This window comes from Chanodichthys erythropterus, chromosome 10 (genome assembly GCF_024489055.1).
Source record: "Chanodichthys erythropterus isolate Z2021 chromosome 10, ASM2448905v1, whole genome shotgun sequence".
Taxonomy (NCBI): Eukaryota; Metazoa; Chordata; class Actinopteri; order Cypriniformes; family Xenocyprididae; genus Chanodichthys; species Chanodichthys erythropterus.
The window spans coordinates 59,878,542-59,895,076 of NC_090230.1; the positions used below are offsets into that span (position 1 = coordinate 59,878,542).

Consider the following 16,535-nt stretch of genomic DNA (forward strand, 5'->3'; position numbering starts at 1 on the left):
TACCAACACATCATGATGAGCTGGGCCATCAGCACTCTGGCTGTCGGGATTGTCACTCTTTTGGTTTTTCAGAGGAAGTTTTACCCTTACTTTTGGGATGACTTGATGTATTATGTGAAAGTTCGGCGCGTGGGGAGGGCGATGATGGCGAGGATGAAGCGCGGAGTTGTCACATATCTCCAGTGTTTTGAGCTTCAAGCCAGAAATATCCCGGAGAAAACTTTTATTGTGTTCGAAGAGCAGATTCTCACCTATAGAGACGTGGATGTGCGGAGCAACAGATTCGCTAACGTGTTGAAATCTCACTGTGGTCTAAAACATGGTGATATTGTGGCTCTTCTGATGAATAATGAGGCGGATTTCATCTGCGTTTGGTTCGGACTCTGTAAGCTGGGATGTGAGGTCGCGTTTCTCAACTTTAACATCAAATCTCAGTCTTTGCAGCACTGTTTGCACAGCTGTGGTGCTAAAGCGCTCGTCATTGGCTCAGGTAAGCGTCACAATTAAACCCGACAACAACGCGACGCTCAGGTATAATCACGAAATATATTATTATCACAATATATATCTGCAATATACAGTATATACTATGTTAGCGCATAAAAAAGATCGAGAGACTTCCCCAAGTCGCTGCCCTAATTCACTGGCCAACTTCCCATCAAGTCAAAGTGAACATGTTTCATCTTGTGAGAATGTTTGGTGTAGAAGCACAAAATGTCTTTACTACACCTCTTATGTCATGCGTAAAAAAAAAAACAAAAAAAAAACAGTAGGCTAGTAGTTGTTTTGGTTGCTTATTTTGTATTGTATGATTTTGAAAACAATTTACAAACAAGAAAAGGTTTTTTTTTTTTTTTTGGACAAAGCCTGGTCTGGCTGAACATTGTTACAAAACAAATCAAACCCAAACAAACAACCAAAATGAAGGCTATTTAGACTGGTATTGGTAATATTTAAATACATATTTTGTCAGTTTCAAGAGAGATTTGACATATGAAAATGAGGCTAAATTATTCTGGGTGGCTGCTAGGGTATTGTTTGGCAGTTATTAGAAGGGTAGACAAAATTCATGAATTGATTAACATTCTGAGACTTGGTACATTCTATTATTCCAACAAGTGTAATGCCACTGCGAGCACCACTCACATTTTATTCAGGAAATGTACAGTCTAGTTGTTGTTGTTGTTGTTGTTGTTGTTAATGGATATATTATTTGGTTTGCGTTGGTAATTAGTGAGATTATGAGCACACAATAAAAAAATAAAAAAATAAATTATTTGGATAGTCTGATCACAGAAGATGCTGCAGCAACCAAGACACTTTTACAAGAGCTTCATTAATTTTTTTACGTAGCAGACCAAAAATGTTCTGTACTCAGAATTGTTGGCAATTTAATTGTGAACTTTTTTAAAAGTTTTTTTAATATTACAATATTAATAGAATTATATATACTTATGTACATATAACGTCTGTAGTCATGCTTTTTGATTATTTGAAATATAAGCCTCTTTACTCTTGCAGCCATATAATGACATGAACTTCTTCCATGCTTGTAGACTTGATGAAGTCTCTGGACGAGGTGCTGCTGATGCTGACAGACACTGGGATGGATGTTTGGGTGGCAGCAGAGAGCTCCACACAGAAGAATGTCAGGACGTTGCTGGACAAGCTGGAATCAGCTTCTCCAGAGAAGCCTGTGGTTGATGCCCCTCAGCCAAACCTCATGTCCAACTTCTTGTATATCTTCACATCTGGCACTACAGGTACAGTACATACAGGTTTATCATTTCTTAACTCTTAACATTTGAGGATGGTGATTATCAAAAGAACCAAAGGAATTCAATTAGAAATCAAGAAAAATACTTCAGAGACCCACCACTGTAAATAAATGAACAGCCATTTCTACCGGACCAATCATGTGGGAATGAATGTTCTATTCTATTCTATTCTATTCTATTCTATTCTATTCTATTCTATTCTATTCTATTCTGAGGCGTAAAATGCTTAATTTTGAGCACATAAGGAGTTGGTCATAATGTACACTACACATCTGTTGAAGTACGGGAATCTCTAACGGTTACAATCTTTATTGTGCCGCAGGCTGTTCTGTTGTACTGACAGTCTCCGTCTTTATCTTTCATTTTTAGGACTGCCGAAAGCTGCTCGAATTAGTCACATCAAAGCTGTGATGTGTATGGCCTTCCTCCGTTTGTGTGGTGCTCATGCCAGTGATAAAGTCTATCTGACGCTGCCGCTCTACCACATGTCTGCATCGCTGCTCGGCATTGGCGGCTGCATTGATCTCGGTATGATCATCGCAACACAATGATATGACAAATCACAACTGCCAAAGAATACTTTGCTATTTTTCTACACTTTATATGTGATGTCTTAAAGGCTTACATGTAAATATTGTAAGTGACCTGTAAGAAAGGCGTTTACAAACTTGAAAACTTCTAGATGCCACTTATTCAAAACAAAGGAGTAGCTTGATGATGCCTTGATTTCGCGGAATCATGGGAGGTGTTGTCTTCACGCTGATGAAAAAGAATCAGACAAGACTTAGGAAGAAATCATATTAATGATGAGCTCAAGTATTAAAAATGAATTTTTTTTTTTAATTCATTACTGTAGTATGAAGCAGGGTATAGCTGAAAGCCATTGGAGTGGAACGAGGCCACTGGAGCGATTAGTAATGAAAGATAAGCGCGGCACACGGCTTGAGAGCAGTGAAACTTTTATTATGCTGCAGACGAGCGCTTCCACTTCTTCCACTCAAGCATATGTGGAGTAATGCAGCACTGTTTTATCATATTGGATACATTTGTGCATTGAAATTTTTTATAACGCAACTCTGTGCGTTCACTCGGCAGCTACTATGAGACACTTGTTGCACACTGCAGTTAGCTAGATCGATATTAGGCATGGTAAAACATGGTATAGCTGATAAATCAAGAAAACAAGATTTAAACAATAAGACTAACCATGTTGAGCTATATAGCAATGATTGGTTTTCTGTTGATGAATGTGTCCAAACAGTTGCTCTCCTGTCTAATGAAACATAATATTAAAGCGTCTTTGGTGTTTCCATGGTTTCTACAAAATAAAACGAAAAATCAATGGCATGATGTCATTGATAGGTGACGCATAGACATGTTCTGGTCCATGTTCTGGTTAAAAATGCTTATTCCTCTGGATTTAAACATTCTTGGAAACATTTGAGATAATGTAAGTTCACAAGTTAACAAAATATATAACATTGTTCTAGTTGTTTTTGGATATTTTATTCTAAAAATTGTACATATTGTGCCTTTTAATCTAGGAAAAGTGTAATCATAATCCTAATATGGAGCATTGAATTTTAGGGGCTACATGTGTTTTGAAGAGGAAGTTCTCTGCCAGCCAGTTTTGGAAGGATTGTCTGAAGTATGATATTACTGTGTTTCAGTATATTGGAGAGCTCTGTCGATATTTGGTCAATCAACCAAAGGTTTGTACTACATGCTAAAATATGTACTGTATTTTTAGGGGTGTTGTTTCTAGTTGACATTGTTTTGTCAAAGATTAGATTTCATTGTGTTAGTATTGTGTTGATGTAGATGACATTGTTTAAGATTTTGCTGTATTTGATTGTTTACAGACTGCAGAGGATGTGGCTCATAATGTTCGCCTCGCCGCAGGAAGTGGTCTTAGAGCTGATGTTTGGAAGGAGTTTGTCAGACGTTTTGGAAAAATCCAAATTCGTGAAGCTTATGGTTTAACGGAGGCCAGTATTGGCTTTGTTAATTACACCGATGAAATTGGACCAATTGGACGAGCAAGTTATTTTAATAAGGTCTGTTTTTTTTTTTTTTTTTAGATTTGATGTTTATTAATGCAACTTTCCAATAACACTGAGTTTAAATGTGTAATGAATGAGGTTCAAAGATGAATTGCAGTTCACTCAGAAATTTGAATGTACTTTTTGATGTAATGTAGATCTTTTCTGATTTATTTCAGCTCAGTCTGCCTTTTGAATTTTTAAAATGTGATCCACAAACATATGAACCCATACGGACAGACACAAGACACTGCATTAAAGTGAGTAAAGGTGAGATCTTTATAATTTTTTATTTTTTTTAATTTTTAATATATCACATTTTAAGAGCAGACCGCTGGACAATATTTATTAGAATATTGCTACGTGACTTGGAAACAGATACTTAGAAACTGGATCAAGTCAGATCTCTGTTTTGTCTGGATAAAGGAGCATGTTATCCTCAGGCCAGACTCATGTGGTTTCAGGGGAAGCTGGGTTACTGGTGGCTCCAGTGATGTTCACCAACCCTTTCCTGGGCTACGCGGGTGATAAAGCCATGTCGGAAAGGAAGCTGCTGAGGGATGTCTTTAAGATGGGAGATGTGTATTTCAACACCGGCGATTTGATGCTTCAGGACCACAGAGACTTCGTCTACTTCAAAGACAGGATTGGAGACACATTCAGGTCTTTAATTCACTGTTTTCCCTCATGCTTGCAAATTTGACTTTATTGTGGGGAATCTTTGTGTTGCATTTAATTTTGGCTTTTAGCTCCAAGAGGTCACCACTAGTCATAATGACATCTTTGATAGGACTAAGTATGAACAGGAGCAGTTTCATGGTGGTTTTTAAACGTTTCAGGGATCTGGCAGATGGTCTGGCCAAGACTAACTTGGTGGGACTTCTGAAGAATCTGCCCAAAAGCACAACCTTCATGCAATAAAATTACAAACAGGGCATTTCCTGTCCGGCACATCTTGGAATTTCCTGTCTTGCATTAACTGAACCCTCACAGAGAAACTTTTGACACACGCATATACACAACTGATGTAGACTTTACATGTACATCTATTCTTTTAACAAATGCTTTCGCCCTAATGAGAAACATCACAATCCATTTGTCATAAGAGCCAACCAGGGGTGCATTTCCCAAAAGCATTGTTAGCCAACTAACATTGCAAGTTCCGTCGTTACTTGCATAGTTCAACGATTTGGTGTTTCCCGAAAAGAAACAAGCTGTGGTTAGAAGCATAGTTTCTTGTTTTTATGACATGTGGACTTATCTTGAGCAAAATAAGAAAGCTGACATTAAGTACAATGTATATACATTGTGTATACTTTTTATGTCTTTTACATATTTTAGTTTGTCGAGAGATTTAAAGTACCGTTTTTGAAGAGTGCACATATGCGTACATGCTCTGGTACGTAAGAACAAGCATTTGATTGAATTTGGAAAGAAAGCAAAATAACTGAGGAAAATGAGAATTAGTCCTCTGATGCTAAATACAAAAATGCAACAATATTTATTGTGGAAAGTGATATGTATTGTGTGTAGTTCACCCAAAATGAAAATTACAGAGTACTGTTAAACTACTATATATAATGTTGAATATAATGTATAATAATACAATGGGGGGGATATTTGTGGGTCCTGATAATGACAAATGTCTTATGTAACCAGTAAAAAGTGGCCTACATTATTTTAAATATATATAGCCAGTGACATAGTGCATAATTCTGTATTTTCAGCTTCAGAATCATGAATATTTTTATTCTGGTGTCACCATTGTCCTGTGCATTGTGTTACCAGCACCAAGTCCAAGCCAATTAATTTCCACCCCAATGTAATACGAAATGTAGCATTTTAATCAACAGTATTTATTTATTTATTTATTTTTTGTTACCTTTTACCAGATGTCTTGGAGTATCGCAATAAAATTGTATAGTGAGTTCAGTATCGTGATATGTATCGAATCGTGATATGAGGGTATCGTTACACCCCTTGTTGTTTTGGATATCATGTTTGACTGCAATGTGCTTGGAGGGATGCAAACTCATCAAAGCCGAATAAAGTGACAAAATGCTACCTCCTCCCCCTATTTTTGATACCATATTTTTTTTAAAGTGTTGTAAAACACCCCCATTAACACCCTGACAGCCGTTCGACCCTCAGACAGTAGTTTTCAAACAACTCATGTAATATTTCTCACTTTTTTAAGTAGTTTTGGAGGGATTTATGGTATTTTTTGCTTCAAAATTACTAATTTTTTTGTATATTTTTATATAAAATGGGAACGTTATATGTAAAATTCACTTTAAAGAAAATGTGGATTTTTTTTTTTTTTTTTTTTTTTTTTTTTTTTTAAATGAAGATAATTCATGGGAAATGTGCCATGCTTAAGTGGGAGAGTTCTGCCACCTGGTGGAAAACAAACATTTAAAAATTAAAATGACATATTGCCCTATAACCAGTAGATGGCTGCGGAAGATCACTCATTGGCTTGTCATTTCCACTCTCTAATATAATTCATGTTTTGCTTTTGGATTTATATTTAGTCATTATATAAAATCACTATTATAACATTTAAAAATCACTTTTTGTCAAAATTCAGCACTGTTCTGTACTGAAGTAGGGCTGCACGATTTATCACATGATTAGAAAAATAACATTGAAATCGCACTTAAACGTGTTTCTTAACGTTTTTTTTTTTTTTTTTTTTTATGTGCAGCTCAATGATTTATGGCTCCAAATGCTAATCCATCTGAAAGCACTGCGAGTTTGAGTCGCTTATGTACATTTGAAAAAGCAACACACGTCAAACAAACGACATCTTTCCAGACATGAGAAGCATTTATTAACATCTTGTCCAACAAAAGACAACATTTTAATAACATGTTTTTACTCCAAACTCACTTCATAATGACAGTTGAGCATCCTTCTGTGAGATGAATACACAGAATAAGGCAGTCTTGTGTTTATTAGTCATGTTTAATCAATCAAAGCATTTCATTCTTCTGTTTATTCAGCTACAGTAATGGTATGATGCACATAGGGATTTCCTGGAATGATGTGTGTTATCTACTTCTGCGGCAGGCCATATTTGGAGTTTCTGCGCAAGAGCACCCTCTAACTTTCAGATGGAGAAGCATTTACTGCTGATCACAGAGCTGTACAGCTCAGACAAGCTGCACATAAATAATCGCAGCCTTGCCAAATCGTGTGCGGTTTAATTGCGATTAACCATGCAGCCTAATACTGAAGTATGAAGTAGCAAGAGTTTCCAAAAACTCATCGGATCAATATGAATCACACACACAACGTTAAATGTTGATTGACTTCATGATTTACAATAAAAAAAAAAAGGGCTTAGCAATTTCTGTTTGTTCATTTGGACATTGCTGTCCTGATTTTATTGCATTGTTTTTCATTTTCTCTGTCTTTTTCTGCTCAGTGCCCCAGAATGTTTACTTCCTCTATTCATTTTGGGCATGTGACTGTCTGTGACAGTAATGTTGAAGGGTGAGTGGTTGATATAGGTGTGTTCACACCATGTCGTAATTACTGTAATGATTCTGAACTGTAAAAAGCCTTCACGTCTTTGTAGAACTTGTAATTACAACGTGTAAACTCGTAATTTTCTTAGAGCTACGACTTGTATCATAATTCCCTAATTAATAATTCCTTACATTTATATAGCGCTTTTCTGGACACTCAAAGAGCATTACAGTATGTGGCCGATTGTACCCCCTGACCACTGCAGATTTAAGGTGTGTTCAACTTGAAGCGGCACTGCAGACCAATTGATTTGACTAGTACAGCAAGAGCGATTCCTAGCTTGATAATAATAAAATACATTTAAGTAATTTAATATGCTAAACAAAAGTTAAAAATATTTTACTTTTATTTTTTTATTAACAAATAGGCTTTTGATTATTTATGTTTTATTAAAGATTTTCACCAAATGATTTCAGCAAAATGGCCCTCTTGAAACATGAAAAGTGATGTTGAGCTTGACTGACAGTTTAGCTGGGATTACAAGGAGCCCTTTTCTTCGAACAGAACACATAGAGGAAAAAGTAATAAAGTTTTTCCACATTGTGTATAGGCAAAATTACTCCAGTACAGTAAGGGACACGATAAGCCAAAATGACTTCTCACAATATGAACGATTTGTGGTTTCAAATGTGGTTTCATCTATTAGTCTCCATCTATAGCTTTTACAGAAGAGGATTTTTTATTTGTCTTTCTCTTTCAGTTTGAAACCTGTCCATGTGAAATGTGAACTCAAATGACTGCTAGGATCATTTTCCATTTGCTCTGTTCTTAAAGCCCGTTCACACCAATAACAATAACAATAACGGTGCTTCTCAAACAGAAGGGTGCATCCTACCGAGGATGCGTCCTTCCTAGTTCAGTCCTTCAGAGGCTTGTGTGTCTTCCTCAGCATCAAAAGCTCCCATGCATCTTTCAAATTCAGCTGAACGACGGACTAGAAACAAAGGCTGCCTTTCAAGGATCCTTCCGATAGAGATGGCTTTCAGTGACGTTTGATGACGTGGCAGCCAAGAGATGCAGCCTTTGTAGGATGCAGCCTTCCATTTGAGAAACACCCTATATTAGTGTCCATACCAGTGGATGATGTTGTTTATTCTAAGCATGCTCTCCAATTTTGTTGCCTGCCGGTGGATTCTGATTGGCTGATGTTTTTGTCATTCGTCAGCTGGAAAAAAATAGTTCTGAAAGTGATTCCAACAATGTAGTTTCTCTCGGCCATTTTCGTTATAGTTGTGGTGTGGACTCTGCTATTCTTTTATATTTAAACTGATTTTTAGAATTGTAACTTTATCGTTATTTTCATAGTTATCATCCTTGGTGTGAACGGGTCTTTAATTTTCACATGATAAGAAAGGCCAAAATGGTTGTCTGTGTGTTTTTTACACACTGACCTCCTTAAGGCCGGGAGGACAGCGAGACCACATTATCAATCATGTTGTTTGTTGGTTTGCAGGTGGAAAGGAGAAAATGTATCTACCACTGAGGTGTCTGAAGTTTTGGGCTGTCTGGACTTCCTGCTGGATGTCAGTGTGTATGGTGTCACTGTACCAGGTGATTTGAGTTGACTATATTCTCAGTGTCAGGTTTGTCTAATTATTGCTGGAGTAAAGTAGTTGTTAGACCGATTTACAGGGCTGTTCTTGTAGTTCTATAGTGTATATAAATTATGATTTGATTTGTATTTATCGAAAAAAAAAATTGAATAATAAACTTAGACTTAATCCCTTATTACATTTGAAAAGATTTCAGTGTTTCAGGTGAGAAGTATAGTGGTTTCTTCTGTGTTTTGTCACTGGAACATGTGTGAGCGCTTCTTGTGTGAATGAATGCTGATGTTTTTGGCAGGATATGAGGGTCGAGCAGGAATGGCTGCTGTTGTGCTGAAGGATGGGCATGGATTGGATGGTGAGAAACTCTATGGTCATCTGCTCCACACTCTTCCTCCGTACGCATGGCCGTGGTTTCTAAGAGTTCAGGTATCTTTCTCTCTTTCTCTCTTTGCTGCTTTTTTTGCTGACCTGCACTATATGTTTGAAACCTTCATGATCATTATATTTTCTCATCAATGTTTGAAGCAGAAGTTGACATGTCAGGCCACTGAATCAAGTCAAATTTATTTATAAAGCGCTTTTCACAATAGGCCTACACATTGTTTCTAAGCAGCCTTAATGAAAATCATGATGTTAATGTTTATAATATCTTAAAGCATTCTTTGCATATAGCAGATTAGAGCTGGGTGAAAATAGTATTGTGATAGTAGTAGGTGATATTAGTTTACATTTTGCGATTTACAGGCAATCAAGCAGTTGAGATCTGCTATACATCATCGTATGCGAGTATACAAAGTTTACATGGCCCTGTTTCTACCTGGTAAAATCATGAATCTCAAAGTCGTCTGTGATCACTTGTGGACAGAAAATGTATTTAGCGTTTTAATAAAAAAAAAAAAAAAAATTAATACACAGCTCAAGGTGGTAATTCACCCACTTAGCAGTGCCACTGATTCAGCATCTTGCTTATAAAAAGTTGAAAAAATGTAAAGCCTCTCTTATGATTTCCAAAGAATCAACTAGCAATGGACACTTAAACCATGTGAGAGTAATTTGTTTGTCATTTTACGTTTACATTCTGTGTAAAAATCCCTATAGGAAAAAAAATAAGGAAGAAATACTTCTGGAACCAGCAGCACTGAAAAAATGGACTGGCACTAATGTGCACTATACAGCATAAGAGCATTTTTAACAACAACATACATCAGCAAATCAAATATTGAGATGTCACAATTTAATTGGAGTTCATTCATATAGTGCTCTTCACAGTAGCCATTGATCCAAATCCATGTTGTAAGAACAGAATAGTTCAGCACTGGATGGTCTGGTCTATTATGTACTGCTAATGTTCCTGGATGAAACCGCACCCTGCATGTGTGCTATTGCACATTCATTCTGCCCACAGCGCCATTGCCTTGTCTTTATGTGCTTTTCCTGCTTTTGTCCTCGGCAGACTTCCTTAGACATGACGGATACGTTCAAGCAGCAGAAGGGAAGACTGGTACAACAGGGCTTCAGTCCACATGCAGTCCAGCAGCCGCTTTACTTCCTGGACGCTTCACAGGAAACCTACACTCCCCTCACTGCACAAGTATATGATGACATCGTATCAGGCAAGAAGAGACTTTAGATGCATTGTGGGCAATGCAGTGACCCATGAAATTATGCGTTTTGGAATTCATCCACATCACTAGATGACATGTCCACTTTCTGCAGTTACTGGAAGTGGATTTACTAGTGTGTCTATTTGGTACTGAGCCCAAATATACTGTAAGGATTTTGTTAGGATTTCTTAAAGGGTTAGTTCACCCAAAAATGAAAATTCTGTCATTTATTACTTACCCTCATGCCGTTCCACACATGTAAGACCTTTGTTAATCTTCAGCACAAATTAATATATTTTAGTTGAAATCCAATGGCTCCGTGAGGCCTCCATAGGGAGCAATGACATTTCCTCTCTCAAGATCCATAAAGGTACTAAAAACATATTTAAATCAGTTCAAGTACAGTGGTTCAATATTAATATTATACAGCGACAAGAATATTTTTGGTGTGCCAAAGAAACAAAATAACGACTTATTTAGTGATGGCTGATTTCAAAACACTGCTTCAGGAAGATTCGGAGGCCTCACGGAGCCATCGGATTTCAACTAAAATATCTTAATTTGTGTTCCGAAGATTAACGGTCTTACGGGTGTGGAACGGCATGAGGGTAAGTAATAAATGACAGAATTTTCATTTTTGGGTGATCTAACCCTTTATCATCAATAAAGAAATTAATTAATACTATAATCAAAATGTTTTAACCACTTCACTTAACTCATAACTGTTCACTCATCTTATTAAGATGCAAAAGCAAAGCACAGAAAGGGTTTTGTATTAATTTATAATAATATAGCAGCAGCTTTATGAACGTTCTCTGCTCTTGTTAATCATGTAAATTAACAAATAGGGATTTCTTTTTCTAATTTCTTGATCTAAAAATTGAGACTGATTCAAATATCCACTGCAGTATATGCGTGAATTACAGCAGGACTATAAATCCTCTGCAGGAGTCTGTTGAGTGACACTTCTTCACAGGAACTACAGATGTTTATGCTTTTATTTCAGAGATGTTCTGAATTGGTTTTATATTTGCAATCAACAAGCAAACATTGTGCCATTTCATTTATATGCAACAGTGTATATGATCAAATTAAATATAATTTACATGATATGTATATAATATCATATATAATATTTGTCTTTGTAGACTGTGATGACACATTTTAACGGTCATCAACATTGTAAATCTCGCAAAGTTTTTTTTTTTTTCTTTTTTTTTTATGTATGTACATTTATAACACTATACTTTTGTATTATATATTACCTGTGAATCAAATTACAAGAAACAACCTGTTACAAGACATCGCGTCCTGAGACACATTTGGGGAACGCCTTCACATGACTGGTATCTGAAGCAACTGTCAAATCACGGCAATCCTATTGGCTGGCAGCAGCCTATGACATCATACTAGTGCGACCAGGAAGTATATAAGAGGTGCCTAGAGAACATGTCATCCATTTATCGTCTGAAGCAACTGTTCGCAGACAGCCTGGAGGCATGTTAGGGAGACGCAGTGTCTCTTTCCCTGTTCTCAGGGAACCAGGGTTACAGTCCTAACCCAATCCCTTTCGAAAGGGAACTCACACTGCGTCCTGAGACACGTTTGGGGAACGAAATACCCATGCCGCCCTGCTGAGGGGAGTGCATGCCAAGAAATTGCTTGTAACTAAGCACAAATAATGGCAGTTTTAACAGAAATGCTAAAGACCACGCTACCCCTTCAGGTCACACCCTAGACTGTCTGGGCCCTATAATACACCCGGCGCAATGCGACGCAAGGCGCAGCGCAAGTGTGTTTGCTAGTTTGCATCCGGCGCCGTTCGCGTTTTCCCGTTCAGCGCCACGTACTTAAATTAGTAAATGCTTTTGTGCCAGTTAGTGCGCCCATGGGCGTGCTGGTCTAAAACAGAGGTGTGTTCAGGAGCATTGCCGGCGCATTGCTATTTTAAGGAGCTGAAAATAGACTGCGCCATAGACCAACTCAAACCTGGTCTAAAGTCTAAAGTCAATGGCGCAATATTTTTTTGTTAGAGCGCGTCGGTAGAAACTGCGCCTCTGGGCGCGTCCACAGTGTGCGTTGACTTTGCTTATTACACACAGGGATGCGCATGACACAAACATGCCAAATATTAAAAACAAAAGGATTACAGTGTAAAAGAATATTATTGTGTAGGCTACATAAATATAAAAATGTAATGATGAATAGTCATTGCGTGTATTAGGCTACCTATTTATTAGGCTACCTATTTTCAATTCAGCCTATTACTACTTATAATGATGAACGAAATTGGCTAATTAATTGAACAATCGTGCCAATACACACACATATATATTAACTGGCTCATCGCGCGGAGCTATTTGAAAGCCTGCATTTGCAAACCCGCTTTAACTTCGCGCATGAGCAGATCGGTTTCTTCGCTTGAAAAGCGTTCAGCTTTTCAGCCAACAAATTCCGGCATGTAAATAGCAGTCCGCCATGGCGCGAGCGCATCTCGCTCTTAAAGGGAATGGGAGATGACCCTCTAATTGGTTTATTGAACGTTACGCCCATTACTAATTAAGAGCGTAGGGATAACCAATTTAAAAAATGCGCCCCGGCGCACGGACGGTTTTCCGTCGTTAAAATAGCAAAAATGGATTTGGACACACCCTGAGTGCACCTGCGCCGTGCGCTTTACACTTTGCGTTTAGATCGTTAAAATAGGGCCCTCTGTGTCTGCTCTTGCTCTTGTCTGTTTCAGGCATGTGATTGGCTAAGGACAAAAAAGCAGGAAAATATACTGAGACCAAATACCACTGGTGGCGGATCAATATGGACAGTAAAGCAGGAACCATAACAACTTATTTGAACAAAAAAAAAAACATTTTATTTTATAGCTAGATGTGCAATGTGCAACTTTTTTTGTACAGTATGAAAAATAACAAATTATTTGGTGGATGCATTTTTACCCAACTTTAACTGCTAAATGTGCAACATGCACATTTTCATGTCAAAAGAAGGCCTCAATTTTTGTACGACTCTTTAGCCTTTGTAGCAAGCTTTTTTAGAGCCTCTACACGTTTCTTTTGGAATTTGCGCCTGGCACTCACAGCTGCTGCCACGATGGCATCTTTTGCCATTTTCTTGCCGGCCGTGGGCTTCTCAGAGTGATAAGGCCTTTTGTTCAGTTCTTCTTGATCTCTGAGCAGAGCTCTGTACCTTTGGCTCGATCGTTTTACATTTCTGCACAGCTGTACATTAACAGGACTCTCCTTTGTCTTCCGGGAGTAGTGCTGAATGGCCGACACCTGCATGGCCTTCAGGTTGTATTTGACCACTTGATAGGACTCATATGTCTCAACACTTAGGTTTGCAGCTTTGGCTTGCAGGATGTTGGACATTACACTGAATGCTGATTCCACCTGTGGACCTTGAAATGGGCATAGTGCAGACAGTGCAAGCTTGCAGAACGCTGGGTACCTCTGAGTCTTTCTCACAACATTCCACCATAAATCAACTCTTGCCTCCTCTGTCATCTGAGGTAGTGTCATGTCACTTGCATATCTAGGATGGGAAACAACAGTTTAAGCTCATTATTTGACAATAAAATAATTCCTTACAAACAACAGGCTACATTAAACAATTACTAGCAAAATAATCAAACATTTGACTTATTAAGAATCTGTGTAAATGGCATTCCAACAATTATATACACCTGTGTATTTCATGTTGAAATCCAGCTCTCTCCAGTTCATTAAGCTTCACATATGGAAACATGTTCGGCAACTTCTGGAGATGAGGAAGAATGTGATGGCTTCCCCGTGCATCTGGGTCCAAGCATGACAGAGTCCTTAGGGTTGGACTGTCAAGAGGTAGCTTTGTTTGAAGGTCACCTGCACAGCTGGTGTAGGCTTGGATTACCTTTTATAAATAGAGTATAGTTTAAGAAACAAGTAAAGAAATACTGTATATGTGGAGCCTGCTCCAAGATTAATTGCTTAGGAAGTGTTTTTCTTTTAAATGAATTAAATGTGTATAGTTATGGTGTGATGTCATTATGTCGTGTCTAATATTGAGGACCATGTTGGAAATAAGTGTTTAATTCGCTTTCACAGGCTATTCTCATCTTACGATGACATGTTTCAATGTTTTACCTAAATAAAGCCATACCATACCTTAGTTTTGAAAGCCTTCACCACAGGGTGTTCCCTCCCTAGTTGGTCAAGGAGGGATGAGGCCTCAGAGCCAACAAAAGTGCTGCGAGATGGGCCTCTGTCGATGTCAGGTCAAGCAACTTCATCTTTGGCCCAGACAGATTCCTTCCTTTGCTGTTAATTAATTTTTCTGGCTTGATGAAGCAAGATAAAAACTCCCTGACAAGTTTCTCCTGCTCATCATGGAGTTTATGAACCTTTGGGTCCTTGGACTGAAAAAGCAGGACGTAATGTTTCAGCATGGGAAGGACTGCTGAATAGAAGTGGAGCTCAAGGAGGGTTTTCTTGTCCTCAAATAGCACCTGTTAAAACATAGAAACATATTTTCTCTCTGCACCAATCACAGCAATGTACATCTAACAAGCACCTTGAATAAATAAATAAATATTTACTTTTTAAATGTGGCGATGACACAGTGAATAGGACACATGCCTTTGGTGTGAGCGATTCGAGGTTCGAATCCACTGTGAGACACTATTGTGTTCCTGAGCAAGACACTTAACCCCTAGTTGCTTGCTGACATCTATTGCAATTGTAAGTCGCTTTGGATTAAAGAGTCAGCTGAATGTAATGTAAACATTAATCTGACACTTTTATCAAAACTTACTTATAAGTTAGAGGTTGCACACCTCTGGAGCAACTAGGGGTTAAGTGTCTTGCTCAGGGACATATTGGTGAACGTGTCACAGTGGGAATCAAAGGCAAGTGTCATATCCACTGCTCTAACGCTACAATTCTCTATAATAATAATAATAATAATAATAATAATAATAATAATCTTATTAATAATAATGATAACCAATAAGTAAATGTGATGTTTGAATTTTTAAATTTTGCCCACTCCCCCCACCAATATAGCTTCAGCTGATGTCTAGGGCGTTTTTCTCACCTTCTTGCAAATCCTGACCTTCCTCATCTTCCCCTCGTTTGTGAAGTTCTTGGACCTGTTCCCCAACTCCTTCCACAACTCCTTGATCCGGGCCCTGCCTGTTCCCTTTACTTCACGCTTCTGTAGAATAGCACTGACAATGTCCTTGTATGTACACTTATCTTCATTGCTCAGGAAGGCATAGTAAAACATGACCAGTGCATCCCACATTCGCAGTGTTTCCAGACTGACATCCAAGACTGAGAGCCACCGGTGTGGAATATAGCACTCTGGCCGCGAGAAATGGGTTCCAAATATGCTGCAAATTTCTCTGAGGCCATCTTTCATGTCAGCTGACCATTTGTGGTCTGTGTGCAGGTCTGACAGCAAAGACTCAACCCAACGCTCAAAAGGACAGCACAATTTCTTGCTGGCATTATGAAGGTGGTGACATGAGTCACCATCGATGTCAAGGAGATGAGGGGCACGGCGGTCTCTGATCTTCTTTTCCAAGCCATTTTTAGAGCCCCTCATAACAGCACAGGAGTCCATGAGAATTGACACCAGATTATCCCATGGGAGATTCATCCTTTCAAAAAGCCCATCCAGTGCACTGAGGAGAGATTCTGCCGTTACAGATATGAGATCCAAAGCTGCAAGGTGTTGGACAACCATCCTCTCATTTTTCTCGGACCAGTAGCTGACAAGCACACCTTATACTCTTTTGTTTGTCTTGCTTGTGGCCTCATCTATGTTGAGGGGGAAGGGGACATGTCTGATTTCCTCAAGTACTTCATCCAGGATAGTCTTCTTCACACCATGGGTGAGCTTGTATGAGGCAGATATCCTGTCCATTGACAGTTCAGCAAGTGCTTTTGGATCTTTGGCCAACTCTTGAGCCAATTTAATAATCCCAGACGTGACTGACAGGGGAAGAGAATTTTCAGCAATGAATCCAAGAAT

The 16,535-nt window shown here is 38.3% G+C and overlaps 2 protein-coding genes across 4 annotated transcripts; one reads left to right on the forward strand and one right to left on the reverse strand.

The window, feature by feature from the left end:
• On the forward strand, nt 1-11,747 carry LOC137028968 (long-chain fatty acid transport protein 6). Of its 2 annotated transcripts, XM_067398442.1 has the most exons (10): nt 1-490; nt 1,557-1,763; nt 2,148-2,306; nt 3,366-3,490; nt 3,641-3,835; nt 4,000-4,090; nt 4,285-4,483; nt 8,808-8,905; nt 9,200-9,330; nt 10,358-11,747. In XM_067398442.1, exons 1-10 carry the CDS (start codon nt 13-15, stop codon nt 10,532-10,534), a joined length of 1,860 nt encoding a protein of 619 aa, XP_067254543.1. In that variant the 5' UTR covers nt 1-12; the 3' UTR covers nt 10,535-11,747. The 2 variants fall into 2 exon arrangements, with proteins under 2 accessions (XP_067254543.1, XP_067254544.1); XM_067398443.1 differs by lacking the exons at nt 8,808-8,905; nt 9,200-9,330; nt 10,358-11,747 and adding an exon at nt 4,660-4,753.
• A 943-nt stretch (nt 11,748-12,690) lies between these two features.
• On the reverse strand, nt 12,691-16,310 carry LOC137028970 (uncharacterized). Of its 2 annotated transcripts, XR_010896237.1 has the most exons (4): nt 15,594-16,310; nt 14,666-15,006; nt 14,206-14,411; nt 12,691-14,054 (listed from the first exon to the last, which is right to left on the reverse strand). XR_010896237.1 is itself a non-coding variant. In XM_067398447.1 (3 exons), the coding sequence occupies exons 1-2, from the start codon at nt 16,245-16,247 to the stop codon at nt 14,704-14,706; spliced, it is 957 nt and encodes a 318-aa protein (XP_067254548.1). In that variant the 5' UTR covers nt 16,248-16,310; the 3' UTR covers nt 12,691-14,411; nt 14,666-14,703. The 2 variants fall into 2 exon arrangements, 1 of the variants encoding a protein (XP_067254548.1); XM_067398447.1 differs by having other exon boundaries at nt 12,691-14,411.
• Nucleotides 16,311-16,535: the final 225 nt, after the last annotated feature.

Bases quoted from the DNA above. Each gene is read 5' to 3' on its own strand.
- LOC137028968 (XM_067398442.1), top strand. From the start codon at position 13: ATGATGAGCTGGGCCATCAGCACTCTGGCTGTCGGGATTGTCACTCTT. The intron at 2,307-3,365 runs GTATGATCATCG...ATTGAATTTTAG, and splicing joins TGGCGGCTGCATTGATCTCG to GGGCTACATGTGTTTTGAAG. The intron at 3,491-3,640 runs GTTTGTACTACA...GATTGTTTACAG, and splicing joins ATTTGGTCAATCAACCAAAG to ACTGCAGAGGATGTGGCTCA.
- LOC137028970 (XM_067398447.1), bottom strand. From the start codon at position 16,247: ATGGTTGTCCAACACCTTGCAGCTTTGGATCTCATATCTGTAACGGCA. The intron at 15,007-15,593 runs GTGAGAAAAACG...ATGTTTTAACAG, and splicing joins AGGTCAGGATTTGCAAGAAG to GTGCTATTTGAGGACAAGAA.